At 47.8% G+C, this 19,963-nt stretch overlaps 1 protein-coding gene across 1 annotated transcript in view; it reads right to left on the bottom strand.

Moving 5' to 3' along the window:
• The window catches only part of GRIK4 (glutamate ionotropic receptor kainate type subunit 4), a 363,476-nt gene that overhangs the window by 31,198 nt on the left and 312,315 nt on the right, over window positions 1-19,963 (bottom strand). Inside the window, exons 14-16 of the mRNA XM_050759371.1 lie at window positions 16,834-16,947; window positions 4,245-4,354; window positions 288-461 (exon numbers count right to left, since the gene is read on the bottom strand). Coding sequence (XP_050615328.1) covers window positions 288-461; window positions 4,245-4,354; window positions 16,834-16,947 — 398 coding nt within the window. The remainder of the gene's footprint in view (window positions 1-287; window positions 462-4,244; window positions 4,355-16,833; window positions 16,948-19,963) is intronic.

The raw sequence follows: 19,963 nt of genomic DNA, 5'->3' as shown, positions 1-19,963 counted from the left end.
TGAAATTCAGCAAGGCTGTTTGGTCACCTCCTCTCCCTTCCTCCCTTTGTTCCCCTCTGCATCCAGACCCCAGAGAGTGAGTAAGGGAAAGGGGACCAAATGGCACAGAGCAGGCCCCATCCATTGCCCCAAGCTTCTGAGTTGGCAGAAAGCACTCGGCTCCTTGCGTGGGTCTGCTGTAAGAGGCAGAGAGCTCTGGGGCTCTAGCAGCTAGAGCCGGCTTATCAGAGGGCCCCTTTTGTGTCCCCACCCCACTTGGCCTGGTTCACCTCTGCCTGGGGCCTTACCAGACGCCACTGACACAGCGGGTGGATAAGGCGCGAGGGGCGATGGTGGAGCCCTGCTGCATGAACCCCCCGACCGGAAACCAGAGGCTGTTGCCCAGGGAGTACTGGTTCACCAGGAGGTTGCACCGGCCCTGGGCACATGGGTGTGGGCTGTACCACTCGTAGGGCGTCAACCTGTGGGAGAAAAGGAACATACACTAGTGCCACGGAGGCGGGGTGTGAAGGGACATAGGCAGGCTCTTCTGGCTGGTCTCATCTCTGAGACTGGCCTGTGGCCTTGGGCAAGACACTTCCCTTTGCTGGACTTGGAGTTTTGCAACCAAAAAAAAATGAAGCGGGTTGAACTGGGTTGATGGTTCTCAAACTTTTTTTAATCAAAGAGACATTTTTACCCTCAATAAATTCTGATGTGGAACTCCAAAATACAAAATAGAGGATGGCCGGGTGCGGTGACTCATGCCTGTAATCCCAGCACTTTGGGAGGCCGAGGTATGCGGATTGCTTGAGTCCAGGGGTTCGAGACCAGCCTGGGCAACACAGCGAAAACCCGTCTCTACTAAAAATACAAAAAATTTAGCCAGGTGTAGTGGTGCGTGCCTGTAATCCTAGCTACTCAAGAGGTTGAGATGGGTGAATCACTTGAGCCCGGGAGGTCAAGGCTGCAGTGAGCCAAGATCGCACCACTGTACTCCAGCCTGGACAAACAGAGTGAGACCCTGTCTCAAAAAAAAAAAAAAAAAGATGAAAGTGGAGCACCTGAGGCTAGGAGTGTCAAGAGGTGGACAGCCTGGGAAGCTGCTTGTTCTGTCACTGCCACTGACAGGGTGATGAGAACTACGGTTTGAAGACCCCTAGCCTAGAGGAGTGGTCCTCCAGCCTTAGCCTACCTCAGAACCACCAAGCCGGTGTGCTGACACAGATGGCTGGGCCCAGCCCCAAAACTTCTGCGTCGGTAAGTATGGGGTGAAGCCTAAGAATTCCTAAGTTCCCAGATGATGCTGACACCACCGGGCCAGTGTCCACACTGACAGCCACTGGCCTGATTGGTGTCTAAAGCCAGGCTATCCCCTGTCTGTGTTTCAGACCTCCCCAGAGGCTTTTAAAAAAAAGATTGCTGCTGCTTGAGTTCCATTCCCAAATATTCTGGTTTCATTGGCTCAGGTGGGGCCTGGGCATCAGTGTTTGTTTAAAGCTCCCCAGTGAGTGTAATGCACGCATGGGGCTGAGGAGGGCTGCTCTAAGCTCTGGGCCTTGGGGTGAGGTGGGGACACTGCCCTGCTTTTCCTCTCAGCCTCACCACTGGTGTCTCTCTGAATGGCCCCTCTGATGCCCAGAATGCCCGCTCTTCCCCCACCCGCCAGGGACATGCTTGCAGCCCCAGCCCATTTTGTACTCAAAGTCTTCCAGCTCTGACGAGAGAAACAGTATGCACAGGTGTGCACCGCCCAGGCGGGTGGGGTGCTGTGTGCTCGGTGTTATCTTCGCACTGCTCTTTCCTGCACCTGGCCTGATGTGCACTTAGTGTTCCCACTGTCGCTGCCTCCCATTTCCATCTGCGCCTCCCCTCTGCCCCGAGTACAACACAAACGTGTCAGCGTTGGCCCCTTGACCGGTGAGATGTGCTCTGTCCCTCTGTGCGGGTCCCGAGGAGCTGGCTGGCACTCTGGTGCCCCACTTTGTGGGCTCCCAAGCCTATGGACCATTGGTGGGATCTGCAGAACTTCAAAGATACAGATTCTCAGGCCCTTCCCCTAGAGATTCTGAGGTCATGGGACCGGGGAATTCAAATGTCTAAAAGCTCCCTACGGGACTCTGAAGTCAGCTTGCTTGGGAATGGCTACCAAAGAGCTGTCGTTTTCAGATATTTTTTTTCCCTGTAAAATCTTACCCAGAAGTACAATATATAAGAAATAAAAGTAGAGCTGGTCTGGATGAGGAGGAGTTGGGGACCCAGGGCTCTGGCTGCCCAGCCTCTTGTCATTTCACCCCTAAAGGCTCTGGTTGCTCCCAGGAGCCTTTGCAGTCCATAGAACCATGTTTGAAAATCACTACCTTAATGCAGAATACCTTAGACTCCAGTATTTTGTGTGTGTGTGTGTGTGTGTATGTGTGTGTGTGTGTGTGTGTGTGTTGTGTGTGTGCGCGTAGTGAGGAGAGAGAGGCCGTATGGTTAGCCCTTTAGCACATTTTCTGTTAACCTTTCTATGATGCTAGATGCTGGAGGGAGTGTGTTTGGATGTGGAGGGGAGGGAAGAGGGGCAGTGTAATACCCCAGGGCTGGTTGAAAGCTCCAGGCTGCTGCAGGTGTGTTGAAGCAGGCGTGTATATATCTGCTCACCAAGCCCCAAGACTTTTCAGGGCCCTTGAGGTGACCTGGGTGTTGTGGCATGTCACACACAAGGGCTCACATCCAAGGGGCAAGTGTGAATTACAGAGCAGTGGCGCCAGGGCTCACGTAGACAGCCTTCTAACGCGGCAGCAGTGTGGCAAAGTGGAGAGGTAAGGTGTCAGACAGCGTGCTAGCTCCCCGTCTCACAGGCCGTCACTGACAGCAGATACTCAACAGTGGCCATGCCTACAGGCCCGGGAGGGCTTGGTGGCACCTGAGCAGCAAACTCTGCCACGTTTGAAAATGACCAGGTTGTCAGCAAGGCCTGTCTTTTTTGGCTGCATCTTGGCCCCAAAGACCTTCCTGATCTTGGGGAGCTTGGTCTCCACTGGAAGAGGTATGTGCAGACAGGTTGATGCAACCCTTCTCTGGCAGGCTGGGAAGTGCCCCCAGGGGTTAGGTAGCCGGTGGTTCCCTAGGGCTCACCATGCAGCAGCTCCATCCCCGCGTGCCCCCCTCAGTCCAGTGAATGAACATGCCCTAGGGGAAGACCCCACCCATGCCACAGAGATGGGATGTGCACTCTAAAACGGTCTGCCCTGCCGCTGTGGCCTGGAGGCAAAGGTAACAACTGAGGAGACACCTGCAAACACAGCCACGGACAGATTCCCAGAAGCTCCTCCTGAGTAGCTCTCGGCTCCCACATAACAGCCCTTTGTGAGCCTCCACCGCAGTAAGTGGAGGGCTAGCAGCACCAGGGACCTGAGTGAGTGGCCTGGGAGCCACCAGGGCTCATTCCACTTCTGGAGGGTTAAGCTGGCTCTCCTGCAGCTCAGGCTGGTCCAATAGCCTGTGGCCTCGAGCGAAACTACCTTTTCTGTGCACATTCTTGGGAGGCCACAGCCTCAGGCTGCTCCTCGGGTTTTTCCATAGGGTCAGGGCAGCCCCTGGCTTCCTGGGGATCGGGCAGGGCTTATTCTCCCCACTCCCAGGTCTGGCCCGTGTGTCTCAACTCAGCACTTCTTGAAAACGCCTCTCTCCATCCCGTCTCCTTGCCTCCCGCCACCAGCCTCCATGGTTCGCATTCGACAGGGCAGCTGTGTTTTCACAGGCAGACCCAGGCTGTCTGCATAGGAGGCCTTCTTCCTGGCCTGCTCCACTGCAGCCCCCAGTGCCCCCAGTCCAGATTCGCAGGCTCTGTTTCTTGTCATTCAGCACTTTGTGGCAGATCCTTTGTGGCAATGACTGATGCCAGGGCAGCCAAATGCATAGTGCTTAATGGGAGTCATCTTCCTGCCACCCTCACCCCTCCTCTGTTCCCAGGGCTCCTACACAAGCAGGGGGCTTGGGTGGGGCTCTGGGGGGAAGTGGGAGGGACAGGAGGCAGAGGTGCAGAAGCCAAGCCACCTGTCTGGGTCGTGCACAGTGGGGAACGTTTGGATGGGCAGCATGAGGTCGACAGCGGGGCAGAGAGCATTTCAGGTCCCCAGTCCTTCTCCTGTCCCTCTAGTTTGGCACCAAGATCTTCCCAACCCACTCCTCTCCTCCTCCCTACCCCCTCCCCATGCAGTTCCCAGAAGTGGACACGAGGTGGCGGTGTGAGGACAGGGAAGGGAAGAGGAGCGTACCGAGCCACCAGGAAGAGGACACAGCTGACAGCCAGATAGGCTAGAAGCATGAAGAGCCAGACGCCCGGAGAAAATGGGTCCAGGAAGGAGAAATAGCCGGGTTTGCGTCCCTGGAAATGGAGAGAAAAACAAGATTCACCGCACACATTCAGTCAAAATGACCTTGGGGCAGGCAGGGCAGGGCAGGGCAGAGGAGGTAGTGAGTATGGGTCTGGCCCCAGTTCCCATTTCTCTGGGTTCTGGGTGACTGGCTTAAATGACACTGGGAATGAGGGTGTAGCCAGGCTGGGCAAACACCACCACCCAGCCCTGACCTCAGCAGGTGACACAGAACAGCAGCAGGGGCCATGCCACTTCCTGGGATGAGGCAGGCTTTGTGCTGGCAAAGAGGAACAACCCTCAGTGCCCCGAAGTACCACCCTGTGTCCTCCATGGGGAGTCGAGGATGGACTCAGGGAGCACCTTTGAGCTGCTGCTGTCTGCACTGCTGGATTCGACCACAGCATCCCTCTTAGACACTCACATCTTTTTCACAAGGATGCTAATACAACCGGAATCTCTGGGTTTTGTTTGCAGAGTGATCTCACACAGTGAGACCTTCCCCTGTCAACCTCAAAACAGTCCTGGGAGGCATAAGTTATTATTCTCATTTTATAAGTGAAGAAGCCAAAGCCGAGGGCAGTCAGAGATGTGCCCGAGGTTCCACAGCATGTAAGTGGAAGAGCCGGGACCCAAACAAGCCCATGTTTCCTGACTCAAAGCCCAGGGCTCACACCACTGCACTGTGGGAAAACACGTTGCAAGGCCAGGGATGAGTCTGGCCAGAGTCCTGTGAGCCAGATGATGGAGCCAGGAACGGAATCCTGGGCGCCAAGCTCGCCACCATTCTTCACGGGAAAACAAAAGGGAATGAGAAGGATGGAGTTAAGTCATCTGCTCCACGTCTTTAGCCGTGTGCTCTCAGGCAAGTCCCCACCCCTCTCTGGCCTCAGTTGGAGTGGGACTAGATCCGAGGTGACCACGATCCGAGGTGATCAGTGGCCTATGGACGCATACAGCCCACAGACTTGGTTTACCCTGTAGCATCTACCTCGTTTGTATTAGTTGCCAGCGTTAAATTATTAGGTAACTTCACATACAAATCTAGATTTCTGGCTTTTTAAAAAATGGGGCGATCTTGACACCACTGAGTCCAAGTTCCCAATTGGCTGAAGCTGAGTGTGGGCTGCCCACTGGAGACAGGGCACGTTCTCTGCAGCTCCGTGCTGCTACCCTGTCTTGTCCCAGGCTGGTTTCTTTCATTTACTATAAAACCACTGGACTTAGATGCGCTCTAAGGACTACTGTAAATGGAAAATGCTATGATTCTATAAGGCCAGAAATCCAGGAAGTCCATGGATAGGACTGAAAATCAGTACTAAGCTCAGGGTTCTATGAACAGGTCAGCATTTAAGCTCAAGATCATATCGGCCATGGCGCAACCTACTGTCACTATCAAGGTATGTCATTTTTACACTGGGGTTCCCAGAAACACAAAAAGGAACTCCCTATGTCAATACCGAGCTAAACTCGACCAGCCCTCTGAGCGTTCATTATTCAGGGGAAGCTGGAAGAAGCTGAGAAACTCCAAGTAACAACAGCTGTTTCCACGGCTGCATCTGAGGCAGGTGGGAGCAGACAGTTCTGCACGCTCCTGTTGTATCTGCACAGCCCCCATCATGGGTGATTTCCAGCTCCTCTTCTGGACGCTTTTCCCTTCCTTCTTAGGGAGCCAGTGGGCACACTGTGTTTCCTTCTACCTGCGGTGCAGTTTTACTTTCCTCTTTGAGACAAGAGCCGGAGGGTACACGGAGAGGACGCGAAGACTCATCCTCTGCCAAAAACGGCAGCTGTTCTTGGGCACTGTGGCCTTTCAGCAGCATGACAATGACCTCTCATATGGTCTATCTGAAACTGTTTTTCTTTCACAGTATGGGCTCAGACCATGGAACTGCCCTTTGATACCAATTGCAAGTTCTTTGACCCACTGTGGATCCATGCTCAGTCTGCAGACAACACTCAGGTATTATTGGAAAAATGAAACAAATGGGGGACAAAACCCAGTAACTTAGGGAAGGGAGCAGGAGAAGAATGAGGAGATCATTTAAGCTTGTCTCATCCCGTCATTACATAAATCCTCTAACAGAAGGCAAAGGACTCCAGAGCAGCAGAATCCAAGTCCCCAGTTAATCATTCCTGTGTCCATCACGGCTTGACTGTGTTTCCTTCATCATCCTAAGAGCCAGAGGCAGACACAGGAAGACACGGAGAGGGCAGGATCCATATACAGAGTACGGAATCAGTAAAGGAGCCGATCATGCCTATACACCTACTGCAATAGAAATCACTAGCGTGGTCCACTCCTGGGGTCTTTTTTGACCCCAGAGCTTCTCTGAGTAAATGTGCATGAATTCCATGTGCCCTGTCACTTATGACTGTTTCAATCTGTCTCTCAACTGAAAAATCTATTACTGTTGCTTTCTGACTCTGAAACCCCATTAGATGCTCAGTGTCAGAAATCTATACCTGATTATATCACAACAGGTGAAATTGAGGAAAATGACAGCACTATTTAAAGCTGCCATATTTGGTTATAGGTGATAAGGAATGATGCACAGCTGTGGGAAAAATTCCTAGAGACCAAAGTTATAAAACAGAGAACATCACACAAACAAAAACCAAGACATGAACAAAGCTCCCCCAGAAACACACCAATCACGTTGGCAAGGCAACATCTGATTCTACTTGTGATTGACTGACGCCAACCAGAAGAGCAAGGAATGGGCAGTCATTTGAGATTTGGGTCCGGGCTTATACAGCCTTGGCTTAGGCTAAATCCATGCTGTTTCTATGATGCCAAAGAGAAGTATGTTTCTTGCAAGATTCTGAGTGCCCACAATTTTTTTCTATGTGGATGGTTTAGATCACTTTCTTCCCAAAAGACATGAGTTACTGGCACTTGGGGCAAGTCAGGTGTCATATGCCATAGGCATTTCTTCCAAATAATTGATTTTCCTTAGCTCAAAGGAGGTATGATGGTGATGCCTTTCTTTTGAAGAACTAAAAGTGCTTCACTATGTTCTCTTGATTTCAATACCCAATTTTCCATACTGACAGATGGAAGAACTGAGACCCAGGGAGGTTAAGTGCCTCGCTCAAATCATTGGTGATGGCTTCAATTTGTCTGGTGCTCATTCATCAAGCTGTGCCATAGGCATGCCACACTCTCCTTCATTCAAATGGCAGCTGTACTGCATCTTCCTCTCCTTTTCATCTTCACATCTTTATTTACTCCAATAAATTCCCTAATTAATCCCACGCCTTCTCCCCAATGCCAGCAAACTCTCAACCTACACACCCTCTTAGAGTACTCTTGAACATTATTTATTTATACCCATCACCATTTATTGTGACTCTGCTGTATTTATAGGCATTTGTATTGATTTATACATGTCTCTGTTGACTGTGAGTTGGCCAGTTCCTTCCGGTGAATACAACCACTTTGGAAGTAGATTGGTGGTTATATATAGTCTATGCCCCAAATGTTGAAGACAGGTCAAGCTCTGCTGATGAAATTGAAAATTAGATGGCAGCAAAATTAGAATTAGGTCCCTTGATGTTTGGACTGTGCATCAGACTGACCGTCAATCAGTATCCCTGATGCTCTTTGACGGAGGGAGAGATGCAAAGGGCTGGTCATCAACTGACCACAATCCTGGTGTGTGTAGGTCCTTTGCACGATAGTAGTGGGGCTATCCATGGAGCTGTGAAGTGGCATTAAACCCCCCTTGCATGCCCAACGTTCCTCTTATCCTTCAAAATAATCTGTTAGCTCATTGATACTTCACTCTATACATACTGGAAGAAATGACGTTCTAGGAAGAATGCAATTGCTTTCCCAGAGTCTGAAGCCAGATTCACAGGGACACCAGAGCCAGGCAGTCAGGACAGGTAGTGAATAAAACCCAGACTCTGGAGCCAGTCTGTGCAAGATTGAATTCTGGCCCTACCGTTTACAAGACACGCAATCCTGGATAAGCTGGGTAACCTCTAGGTCTCTGTTTCTTCCTGTGTAACATGCAGGAAATAATAACACCTACCTCATGGGGTTGTTCTGAGAATTCAGTGAGTTAACACATAGAGCTATATGTATGTTCACTCCTCTTCTGTCTAATGGTAGCCGTGAGTGAAGGGGGAGTGGGGAGATGGTGTGTTACAAAGGCGGGAACTTCCTTTTATACTGATGCCTTCCTCAACGGACAAGAAATACTATACTTTCTCTCTTATGGTGACACATGTTAAAGATGCTTTGGGGAAGAATGCTATCTGGCTACAGCCACTTTTCAGAACTCCTGGAGTTTCTACAGCTATAATATATGCATCATGAGAGTTCCTCTAGGGCTCTCCAGAGAAGCACTTAGGGCAATACCAGGCTTTCTTCTGGAAGGAGGACTCTGAAAAGCCAGTGATTCCAACCTTTAGAACTCAATCCCTCTTCAGCCTTCCCAAAGAAGTCACTGACAGAGTGGACCAGACATGTGGCAGGTTCTCTTGGATCTGTGTTAGGGCTCTGTAGCCTAGCCACCATTTCCCTACACAAATGCATGATACCAGCTCTCTTCTTTCCCGAAACTCCAGCCCCTCCCAGCATAGCCAAGGACAAAGGGTCCTTCATGTGCTTTTTTACAGTCTTTAGAACTAAGTGGCAATTTATAGAAAGGTTGCTTGTGATATAGTCAACTCCCAGCAGTGCCCAATGGTCACTCAAACACTGTCCAGGGTTGAAGAGGTAAGAGAATGCAGTCTCTCCAAGACTCCTGGGAGAGGCAGGAGGAGGTGATTTCTTCCTGTCCCTCAGCAGGATCCCATGGATGGCCTCCCTCAGTGTGTCTGCAATGGATTGTCCTGCTGATATTTTGGTTTAGCATGCGCTTTCCATCTCTGACTCCAAGAGGAAAAAAGGAAGCAAGTAATTAATTCCTATCCATGTAAAGCACCCAGATGGGTCTGTTGCCCATAGAACTCACATGCTAGTGTATCTGTTTTCACTTACTGGCTGAAAATCTGGTGTGAGGAGACCTACATTCTAATCCTGGCACTGACCTGGACTTGCTGAGTGGTGGTGCTAGGCAAGCCACTCAACTTATCTGGGTGCCATTATCTTCTCCCATAGAAAGGAGCACCATGAACGGAGCACCTTAATCCACATGAAGAGGGGCCGTGAGAATTACTAAAATAATGTTGATAACACACCTTGAGCTTCTTCAGAGAGAGGCACTCAGTAAATAACTAATATTAATATGATTATACATTCAGGGATCCATATTTCCATTATATGGGCTATCATGTTACTTAGCTTTAAGGAATAGAACTCTATTCATTTTCCATTTTCTTATAACAGAGTATTAAGCAGTATTAGAAATGATTCACTGGTTTACTTAGCATTGTTCTCCATTTTCCTAGACAGTCTTTCTGAAACGAAACAGACCTTCTTGAAAAACAGGTAATATATCCAGCAATGTCATGCATTAATTTAATGTCAGCATTTATTTCTCCCTCACATTTTTTTTTTTTTTTGAGACAGAGTCTTGCTCTGTCACCCAGGCTAGAGTGCAATGTTGCAATCTTGGCTCACAACAACCTCCGCCTCCAGGGTTCAAGTGATTCTCCTGCCTCAATTTCCTGAGTAGTTGGGATTACAGGCGTGCACCACCACGCCCAGCTAATTTTTGCATTTTTGGTAAAGACACGGTTTTACCATGTTGGTCAGGCTGGTCTCGAACTCCTGACCTCATAATCTGCCCACCTCAGCCTCCCAAAATGCTGGGATTACAGGAGTGAGCCACCGCGCCCAGCCTATTTCTCCCTCACTTTTTAAACACTGTCTGATTTTTCTTTTCCTTGAGAAAGAAGACTCTAGCTAAGAGTTAAGAAGAGAAAAAGAACAGAGTATAAAACTTTCCCATTTGTTAACCAAAGGTGGAACAAGTTGGTATGGAGGGAAAATGGTAAGCTCACATTTTCCAGGGAGTCTCGGATATTCTAGCTGGCTTGGGACCCTCTCTGTGATCAGAGATAGTACCCTCAGATGGGAAAGGATCTTGAAAAATCACCTAAAGCATAGCATTGACACCAAAAGAAATACACCTATGATACCATAAAGACAGGTAGTTGGACATGTATGGAGATTTGGAGACCAAAAACCTGGTTTCAATGCCCCCTGCAACATTGTGTTGCTTTTCCTCTTTCCTCTGCACTGACTGGGCTCACAGAGTTTCAGAATTTTGTCCTGTAAAATGAGAATCCTACTACCTGCTTCACGGCATTATTCCATTAAACCAGAGACTGTACATGAAAGTGCTTTATAAATTAGGAGACGTGAGTCAACAAACCACCATCTTACACATATTCCCAATTTCCTTGAAGATGTCAATACTGAGTTTTTATTTTAATTTATTTAATTTTTTAAGAGGTGGGGTCTTGCTCTGTTGCCCAAGCTGCAGTGCAGTCATAACTCACTATAGCCTCGAACCCTGGTGATACTCCTGCCTCAGCCTTCAAAGTGGCTGGGATTACAGGCGTGCACCACTGCACCCAGCAACAATGAACTGTTTGGATGAGATTTATTCATGTGGGGGTTCTATGGGCCAAACACTGAATCCCAGGTTGGCTTCTACCACACTCTGATGATGCCTTGCTATAACATTCAGGGTGTGCTTGAGGAATACAAACTCACTTTAATATTAATCTGAACAAAACATCATTACGTAAATTGCTGCTGCAGAAAAAAAGAGACAGAAAACTACATGATATACTCTAATGTCAAATACAAATGGTTTTGGTTTTTCATATTCTTTTCCCCTCCATTCACAGGTATATTTGAGAGCTCAAAGTATGCATTAATGCCATAAAACCCTTGACTGCAAAATGTCCTTGGAATTATACTGCCATACCAAATACTAAACTTATTACAAGGAGATGAGCTGATGCGCCAGGGAAACCAAGAGTCTTGAACTTCAGATGTTCTGCCACTTGGTTCCCATCCTTGAGGTACCAGGGGACAACAAAGGCTAAAGGCTGGACCATCTATATATAGCCTAGAAGCCCATCTGGCCCCAGACACGGATTCTGATACCTTCTCAGGTGGATGCTATGTTGTGTGTGGAATATGCAGGCATTGAGAGAGAGAGAGAGAGAGAGAGAGAGAGAGAGAGAGAGCGCACAAGCGAGCAGTGAGTTCAGGTGGCAGCTACAGCCAGACCTGAGCAAAGGCTGCATTTAGGCTGCCTGAAACATCTGCCTCCCACCTCTTTTTGTTCTCGAGACCTACAGGGGTAAAGGCCAGAAGACAAAAAAAAATCTATTTGGGTCACTTGTCCTGCTGCCTGGAATACTGGCCCTGTAGGGTTCCCTAATAGAATCTCAGGTTCCTGGGGCTCAGTGCTGCCCAATCAGGAGCACAAAGGAAAGCATAGCATTCACTGCCCACAGGATCACTGGATTTATGACCTGCCCTCCTTCCTTCCTGTTAAGTAAATACTGCATGTTTAGGATGACCCCATTTTCCATACCAAAAATCATATAAAAATCTATGGTCTGAAAAGAGGGTACCTTTCCCTTAATATAACTCCCATTGGAGGCTACAAAGGGAGAGAGGGATAAACAAAGAATAATATAATGCAGCCTAAAAGTGTTATAATAGAAGCATAGGCAGACGGCAAGCAGCTCCATCTAGGGGAGCCACATGGAAGAGCAAGTGCCATTTGAGCTGGGTATTGAAAGCCAGGCAAGAGTTTGTTAGCTGGCTGAGAGGCAAGCAGATGAGCATGAACCTACATGAGGAGGCAGGAAGGGTCTGACCTGACAAAAGAGCAGTGAGCAGCAAGGGGCAAAGGCGCCTGCAGGCAAAGACCTGGATGTAAGAAAGTTGAACTTTTTTGTGTGAGTGATGGGCAGCTGGTGAATGATTTCAAGTAGGAGGTTGATATGATTACATTTTTTTTTTTAAACCAACACCCAGGCTGCAAATAGATTATGAAGGAACAATTAATACACATTTCTTGAGTATAATAGCTAACACTTTACTGTGTATATGTCAGGCACTGCTATGAATGTATTACATACGTATTCTCATTTAATTTGCATGACAACCCATTTTTACAAATGAAGAAGCTGAGATGTATGTGACATGCATCTAATAACTGTAAAAGATGGGAATACACCCAGACAGTCTGGGTCCAGAGTCCATGGTTCTCACTCTGCTGTTTCTTAGTGAATGCATATAATGACTGTTGCCTTTTGATGGGGATCCAGTAATGGGCAAGAAATGCCTTGCCCTAAAGGAGGATACAGGCTGCAGGAATGGCAGCAGAGATTAGGAAAGCCTGAACCAAGGCACAAGTGGTGATACGCAGTGTATTTGAGAACTCTTTGGGAGGTGAGATGACCAATAGAATGTGTAAGGTAAGAAAAGTTAAGGATGGCTCAGGTTACTGGATGGAAATTCCATTACCTGATATGGGGCACAGGGAAGGAGGGATAAGTGTGAGTCAGAAACACACGGAATGCAGTTTGTGACACAGTTTTTGGGGTGCCTGTGAGACGTCCAGATGGAGATGTGAAGAAATGTGTCAGAAATACACTACTGGAACTCGGGGGAGCAGCCAGGGTTAGATTCACAGATTTGGGAGGGAGTGAGATTATCCAGGGAGAGATGGAAGAATAAGAATAGAAAAGGACATTTAAGGTGGGTGAGAAAGAAAGAGAAAGAGAAAGAGAGAGAGAAAGAGAGACAGAAGGGAGGGAGGGAAGGTGAGAGGGAGGGAGGGGGAGAGTGAGAGTGAGAGAGAGAGAGAGAGAGAGAGAGAGAGAGAGAGAGAGAGAGGAGAGAGAGAAAGAAAGAGAGACTTTTAAAAAGCAGGGTGGAAAAACAGTAACAAACGCCAAAGCCAGAATCCTCAGCCAGCCTGTGAGTAACAGGGAGTAGGTGGTAAAAAGAGCAAAACATTCTTATTTTGGTCCTAAGGATGCCTGAACAGAAACAGAGATTATACCCGGTGTTAGGAAGAAGGTAAATATCCCACAGTCAACTGTTGATGATCTGTGCTCATGAAAATGCCTAGATAATCTTAGATCGCTGGAAAGTCACAAATGATTTCTTTAGACTTCAGAGACATACTTGCCACTACTTATTATTTTGGAGGCTTCAGCAACAATTCTTAACTAGGCATTCTAGGTTAATTATTTTTACATTTGCACACAGGTTTGATTGCCACCAGATGCTCACTTTTTAGTAACAATAACTCATCAGTCAGGTGACCTCATGAACATAGAACTAACATAGACATTCTTGATCCTTATAGTTCATAAATTTGATTAAATTACCCATATTATTGCTCACAGATAACAATTAGAGAAAAATTGCAAAAGAACGAACACCCAGTGTTTAATTTCATTACCTTAACATTATGATATTAGAGATAGAGTATGTAATTTTAGAATTAGGCTCTTGGGGTGGACTCTACCAGTTCATCCTTTAGCCACAGCAGATCTTCCTAAGGCCTCCTCTGTTTCAGACATAACAACGTTCATCTCAGACTTATTCTAACCAGGTATCCCCTGGGTTAGTCAATTTGGGATTGTTCTCTCCTCAGCTGACTTTTTGGTACTTTCTAAGCATGGTGTCTCATACACAGAATGCACTCAATAAATATTTGTTGAATAAATGTATAAACTGTCAGTTCTGCTTAGTGTAAGCTGTTTATCCCAGCACTCATTTCTTGCTTGGCCCCCTGTCACCAATCAGATCTAGGCAGCCACGTGGCATCCTGGTGCTTCAGTGTGGAGGCCAGGAGAGGAGAGGAATCCTCACCCAGCAGTCAGGTGTGTGTGTTTGTGTGTATGGAGAGAGGGAGAGAGATAAGGAGAGATTGGGAGAGACAGGGAAAGTTATTTTAAGAAATTGGCTCACAGGATTGTGGGGGCTGATAAGTGCAAAAGGCAGGCAGGCTAGAAACTCAGGCAGGATTTCTATATGATAGACTTAAGGCAGAATTCCTTCTTTGGGTAACCTCAGGTTTTGCTCTTATGTCCTTCAACTGATTGGACGAGGCCCACCCACGTTATCAAGAGTACTCTCCTTTACAAAGTCAATTCACTGTAGATGTTAATCCTTTCTACGAATACTTTCACAGAAACACCTGACTAGTATCTGACCAAGCATCTAAGCAACATAACCTAGCCAAGTTGACACAGAAAAGTTAACATCCCAGAAACGAATGCAGGGAAACTCATACAGGTCTTCAGGTGGTAGGAAATATTTAGTCAACAACCCAATTTGGGATGTCCAGAGGGTTGGTGAATTGTGGCTTCTTTCTGCTCAGAGTTGGTATTCAGGACAGTGGTGCCCTAGGTGGGGAGGGCAGCCTAGCAGTAGGTGTTTCCCGGTGGCGAAAACATTTGGGGTCAGGTGCCTTCCACCAGATGGTTCCTGATGGGCCACTGAGTCGCCGGGAGGGCATTAGTTCCCTCCAGGAATCTAGACATCAAGGCCAGAGCCTAGTGGTATGGCTACCACAGGCCACAGCAGGGTAGTTTGGACAAAGGCTGTGTGTCTCCATTTCTTTTGGATGTCCCCTGACTCCAGGGGTCAATGTGGGGGAGGGGAGCTCCAGAAATGGTGCTGGCTGGAAGACTGCCCAGTGAGTACCAACAGATGTAACGATGGCAAGACACCCTCCTGGAGATAAGGGGCCTGGGTTCCAGGCTCAGCCCTGAACTAGCCCCAAGCATGACTTCAGTTTCCATATCTGTAAACTGGGAATTATCATACCTGCCCTCTTTCCCCCAAAGAACCATCTTGAGGACCAACTGAGAAAAAGGGTGCACAGAAGTGCCCTACGCAAGTGATTCAAAGACCACACACAAGAGGGTGGCAAGCTGCTGTCCTGTAGAAAGCACAGGCTTCAAACACACCATTCCTGGTTTGAACCCTGTTCTTTCACTTACTAGCATGTGGCCTTGCCCATGTTCTTAAACTGATTACAACTCAGTTTCCTCATTTCTAAAATAAGAACGACACAGCTGTATTCATCTCCCAGGACTGCCATAAAAAAGTACCACAACTGGTGGCTTAAAACAACAGAAATTTATCATGTCATAGTTCTGGAGGCTGGAAGGCCACATCGAGGTGTTGGTGGGGCCAGGTTCTCTCTGCAGACTCTAGGAGGATCCTTCCTTGTCTCCTCTAGCTTTTGGTGGTTGCCAGCAATACTTGGTGTTCCTTGGCTTGTAAATGCATCATTCCAATCTCTGCCTTCGAATTCCCATGGCATTCTCCTCTACATGTCTGTGTTCAAATTCCGTTCTTTTTATAAGGACGCCAGACAATGGATTAGGGTCCAGCCTAATCTAGTATGGCCACATCTTCACTTGAGTACATCTGCAAAGACCCTACTTCCAAATGAGGTCACATTCACAGGTCCTAGAGGTTAAAACTTCAAGATACATTTTGGCTGGGGGGACACAATTCAACCCTTAACAACAACCCCCATTACAGGGTTGGGAGCATAGGCTGGAGCTGCAAAGGTGGACAATCCCCCTTTCTTAGAGCTGGGATGTGGGGCCTGGCAAGGGGTCACTTCTTCAGCAGGCATGTTGGGTGATCTCTTGGTCTCTACCCTGCTGGGCAGCCTTGAGGTACAGGCTCTGTTCTGGAGCATACCATGGCAGCTGAATCACGGGCACTGAGAGTGACTAGCGTGTTGGGCAAATCTGTATGACGCTCTGCACTTAGAGCCAGTTCAGCTAACAAGAGGAAAGGAAGGCTCTTCTGGTCCAGTAAGGTAAACTAGCAAAGTCAGCTATCTGCTGGCACTGTAATGATTATCTACTGATGGATGGGACCCAGCCAGGGTGACTCTTCCTCTGCTCTTCCCACCGGCCAGTATACTTGAAGGTCGTGTCTGTACTCTGCTGCCTGTTGGTGTGTTCTCACAAACTCACTGTGACACTCACCTTGGCCTACCAGAGGAGTCTTTCTGATAGGGGGCATGGAATGCAGAAAAGGGCAGGCCAGATATAAATGACATTAAATTATCTACAATTTGTTCTCCAGGACAGATCATTGAAAGAGAAAGAATCTACATTCCCTCGCCAGTTGCAACACTAGAAGTGAACATAGGTGGACTTGGAAGTTGGCAACGTGCTTGAGAAATGCTAGGGTGGCTTATCTGGGCTGCAGGCAAGGGACCAAAGTGACCCACGGGGCCAATCACCAACACAGGATCCACCAAGTATTGAATGACCATTCTTGGTCATCGCTATTCAGAGAGGCAGAAGCAATTTTTACTGGAAAGCCCACAAGCATGACTCTTCCATCCCTCCAGTTTGCAAGTTTGTGCAGCTGATAGGAGAAAAAATAGCCCAGCACATTTGCATTTAAGTCTTGAAATCTAAATATTTCCGTGAGTCATTCATTATTCCCGTATAACTCAGTGTTTGCATGCAAATAACTTTAATGACATAAATGCTTATAAAATAAGTCTCTTACCATATGAACGCGGTAAAGAATGCTAATTCCCAGAGTCATGAATGGCTTAGAGAAATCAATCACCTTCTCCCGTTCAGCTGTAATGGTGAGGCCTGCCACTGCCAGATCTGCTTTCTGAAAGGAACAGAGACAGCCTGTCAGTCGGGTGGCCACAGGAGACGAGGTACAGAGACTTGCGACCAGCAACCGTCACTGCTATTGGAGATGTGATGCTGGTCTGGCTTCTTGCTTGAGGAGTGGCTCTAAGTCAACAAAGCATACAGATCTGAATGATCACTCATAAAAGTACATGGATATTGAAGCTATAACTCATGTTCACTTGCCGTTAGATCCCTTTCAATACATAAACCATTTTAAAAACGGGGGTATCACTACTAGACTGTTCAGAGACGGTCTCAAAGTGTCCTAGGGTAGGGGCTCGGGAGGAGGAAACTGGCAGATTGGGCTCCTGCGTTCTCAATAGCTTTTTTTTTTTTTTTTTTCCAGAGACAGGGTCTCACTCCATCACCCAGGCTGGAGTGCAGTGGCGCAATCTCAGCTCACTGCAACCTCTGCCTCCTCAGTTCAAGCGATTCTCCTGCCTCAGCTTCCCGAGTAGCTGGGACTACAGGCGTGGGCCACCATGCCTGGCTTATTTTTGTATTTTTAGTAGACACAGGGCTTCACCATGCTGGCCAGGCTGGTCTCAAACTCCCGACCCTGTGATCTGCCCGCCTTGGCCTCCCAAAGTGATGGGATTATAGGCATGAGCCACCATGTCCGGCCCATTCTCAATATTGAGTAGTGTTTGTTCTGTTCAGTTGACAGAACTCCACTGAGTGCTTGTGGTGTGTAAGAAACTTTGCTGAAGGGGGCTACAATGAAAAGTAAAAATGCTGCAACCACAGAAATCAGAAAAACCTTAATGCAACCCCATTTGTCCCACAGTGAGGAAGCAGAGACTTGGAAACCAAGCAAGTGGCCCAACGTCACAAAGCTCATCCCGGCTGGCTAGGATTCAGGCCTCCTGGATCACCGGCCACTTACGTCGCTGTCCAGGTGAAACTTCAGGTGTCATTAGTAGACCCAAAGAAGAGTCTCGATGGTGGTTCTCAAAATGCTATCTAGGGGGCCACCGACCTCAGAATCACCTGCTGGGTCAGTTAACATGTGAATTCCTGAGTCTCATCCCAGACTTCCTGGATCAGACTTTCTGGTGGTAGGACCCCGGAAGCTATATTTGTAAAAAGCTGCCCTGATGATTCTACCTTATACTGTACTAATTGTTAAGAACCATATTTTTATGACCTGGGCGCTATGTCTCAGACTAGCCTACAACGATTTACATTTTCTAATGCTGGGAGATCAGCTGATGCAAGAGATGAAATACGAAAGTGAAGTGTGGTCCAACAATCTACAAACAGGCTAATGAGTTCTGAATGACTACGTACAAACATTGCAAAGAACGCAGGGAGACAGGCCCACATTTTACACACCAGGGAATTATGATGTGTGTACGGGAAGGATAAATTCGTTGGCAAAGGTCAGTTTCTTCTCCACCTCAACTCCAATCCTCCATCACCAATTCAGGTTCCACCCCATAAAGCAGTCACACGATCCAGCACAGCTTAACAAACTTGGAGCCTTATACAGTGAGGTCATCCTTAAAAAGCAACTAGGGTGCAGATGAAAATAGAACATGTGAATGATTCATTCTGTATTTCTCCAAGACAGTGCTGATGACTGCTAGCAAGTGAATCGACCCTTGGGTTCAAAGTGAGGTTTGATTAGAGGATTATTAGCGCCTTCATTTAGGGGACTCTTTAGAGGGTTGCTTGGGCCGTTCGGAGCCTCAGCCCCTCCACAACAGAGGCACTGATTTGAATTCAGCTTTTGAGCACAGGTGTCAGGCAACAGAAACGAACCAAACTGGTAGCCAAGCCCTACCTGAAACTTGAGGGGCGGAAACAAGAGTTAAGTGGGCTGCAATGAAGAAACTGGAGGAAAGATGGCAAGATCAGAAAAATTAAAAGTGTTGAAATGGGCAAGAGGTAAAAGTGGCATCTGCTCCTTTCTCTGGTTGTTTTTTAAAAAATCCATATCAATGAACCAAAGTCAACAACTCTATCCTCAATTTTATTTTCCTCACACCCTGCTTTCCTCCCAAAGGGCAAACTTTGGATTGAAATTTGGAAATCATTTCACAAGTCGATAAAAGTTGGCCAACAGTGACATTATGCCAACACAATTCCGCAAGTCCCTATGGAGACACATCTGGAAATGGGCAGCAGCTCCCTACAGGGTTCTTCCCTGGGCACACAGAGAATGAGCACACGCCGAGGGAGAGCTTGCGCCCCATGTTTGGAGAGCGCATTTCTGTCTACTCACTCACTGACACTTCCCTACAAACAGGGAACCAGCTTCATGCGCACATTGTGGGCACATTCCTGCCGGCCCCAGTCTTTCTTTCCTTTGTCCCCAGTCAAGAGGACGCTGGGGGTAAGGGAGGCAGGGAAGGAGACAGGAAAGGGCAGCGACAAGCTAAAGGAGGCCATGAAGGGTTTGTGATGGTAGTTTCTTGCACTTAATATCATAGTCTCAACATAGAGGAGCAATTACCTACTTTAGCTTGAACGCACTGGGGTATCAGCAACAGTCACATGGGATCAGATTATTCCAATCACATGTGCATTCGTTATTTTACCTTAGTTAAAAAGACATTCTGGCTGGGCGCGGTGACTCACGCCTGTAATCCCAACACTTTGGGAGGCCAGGCTGAGTGGATCACCTGAGGTCAGGAGTTCGAAACCAGCCTGGCCAAAATAGCGAAACTGTCTACTAAATATACAAAAATTAGCTGGGCATGGTGGTGCATGTCTGTAGTCCCAGCTACTGGGGAGGCTGACACAGGAGAATCACTTGAACCTGGGAGATGGAGGATGCAGTGAGCTGAGATCATGCCACTGCACTCCAGCCTGGGTAACAGAGAGAGACTCCGTCTTAAAAACAAAACAAAACAAAAGACATTATGCTATAAAGCAGCCTTCAGATGAAGAGATAATGTGCCATGAAAGCAAACTAGTAAGTTGGGGGACTGCAATTCCACCCAGGAGTCACTGGTGTAAGAAGCTGAGGGGCATGTAGAATGCTG

This window comes from Macaca thibetana, chromosome 14, assembly GCF_024542745.1.
Source record: "Macaca thibetana thibetana isolate TM-01 chromosome 14, ASM2454274v1, whole genome shotgun sequence".
Lineage (NCBI taxonomy): Eukaryota > Metazoa > Chordata > Mammalia > Primates > Cercopithecidae > Macaca > Macaca thibetana.
This window is presented reverse-complemented; position numbering and strand designations above follow the sequence as displayed.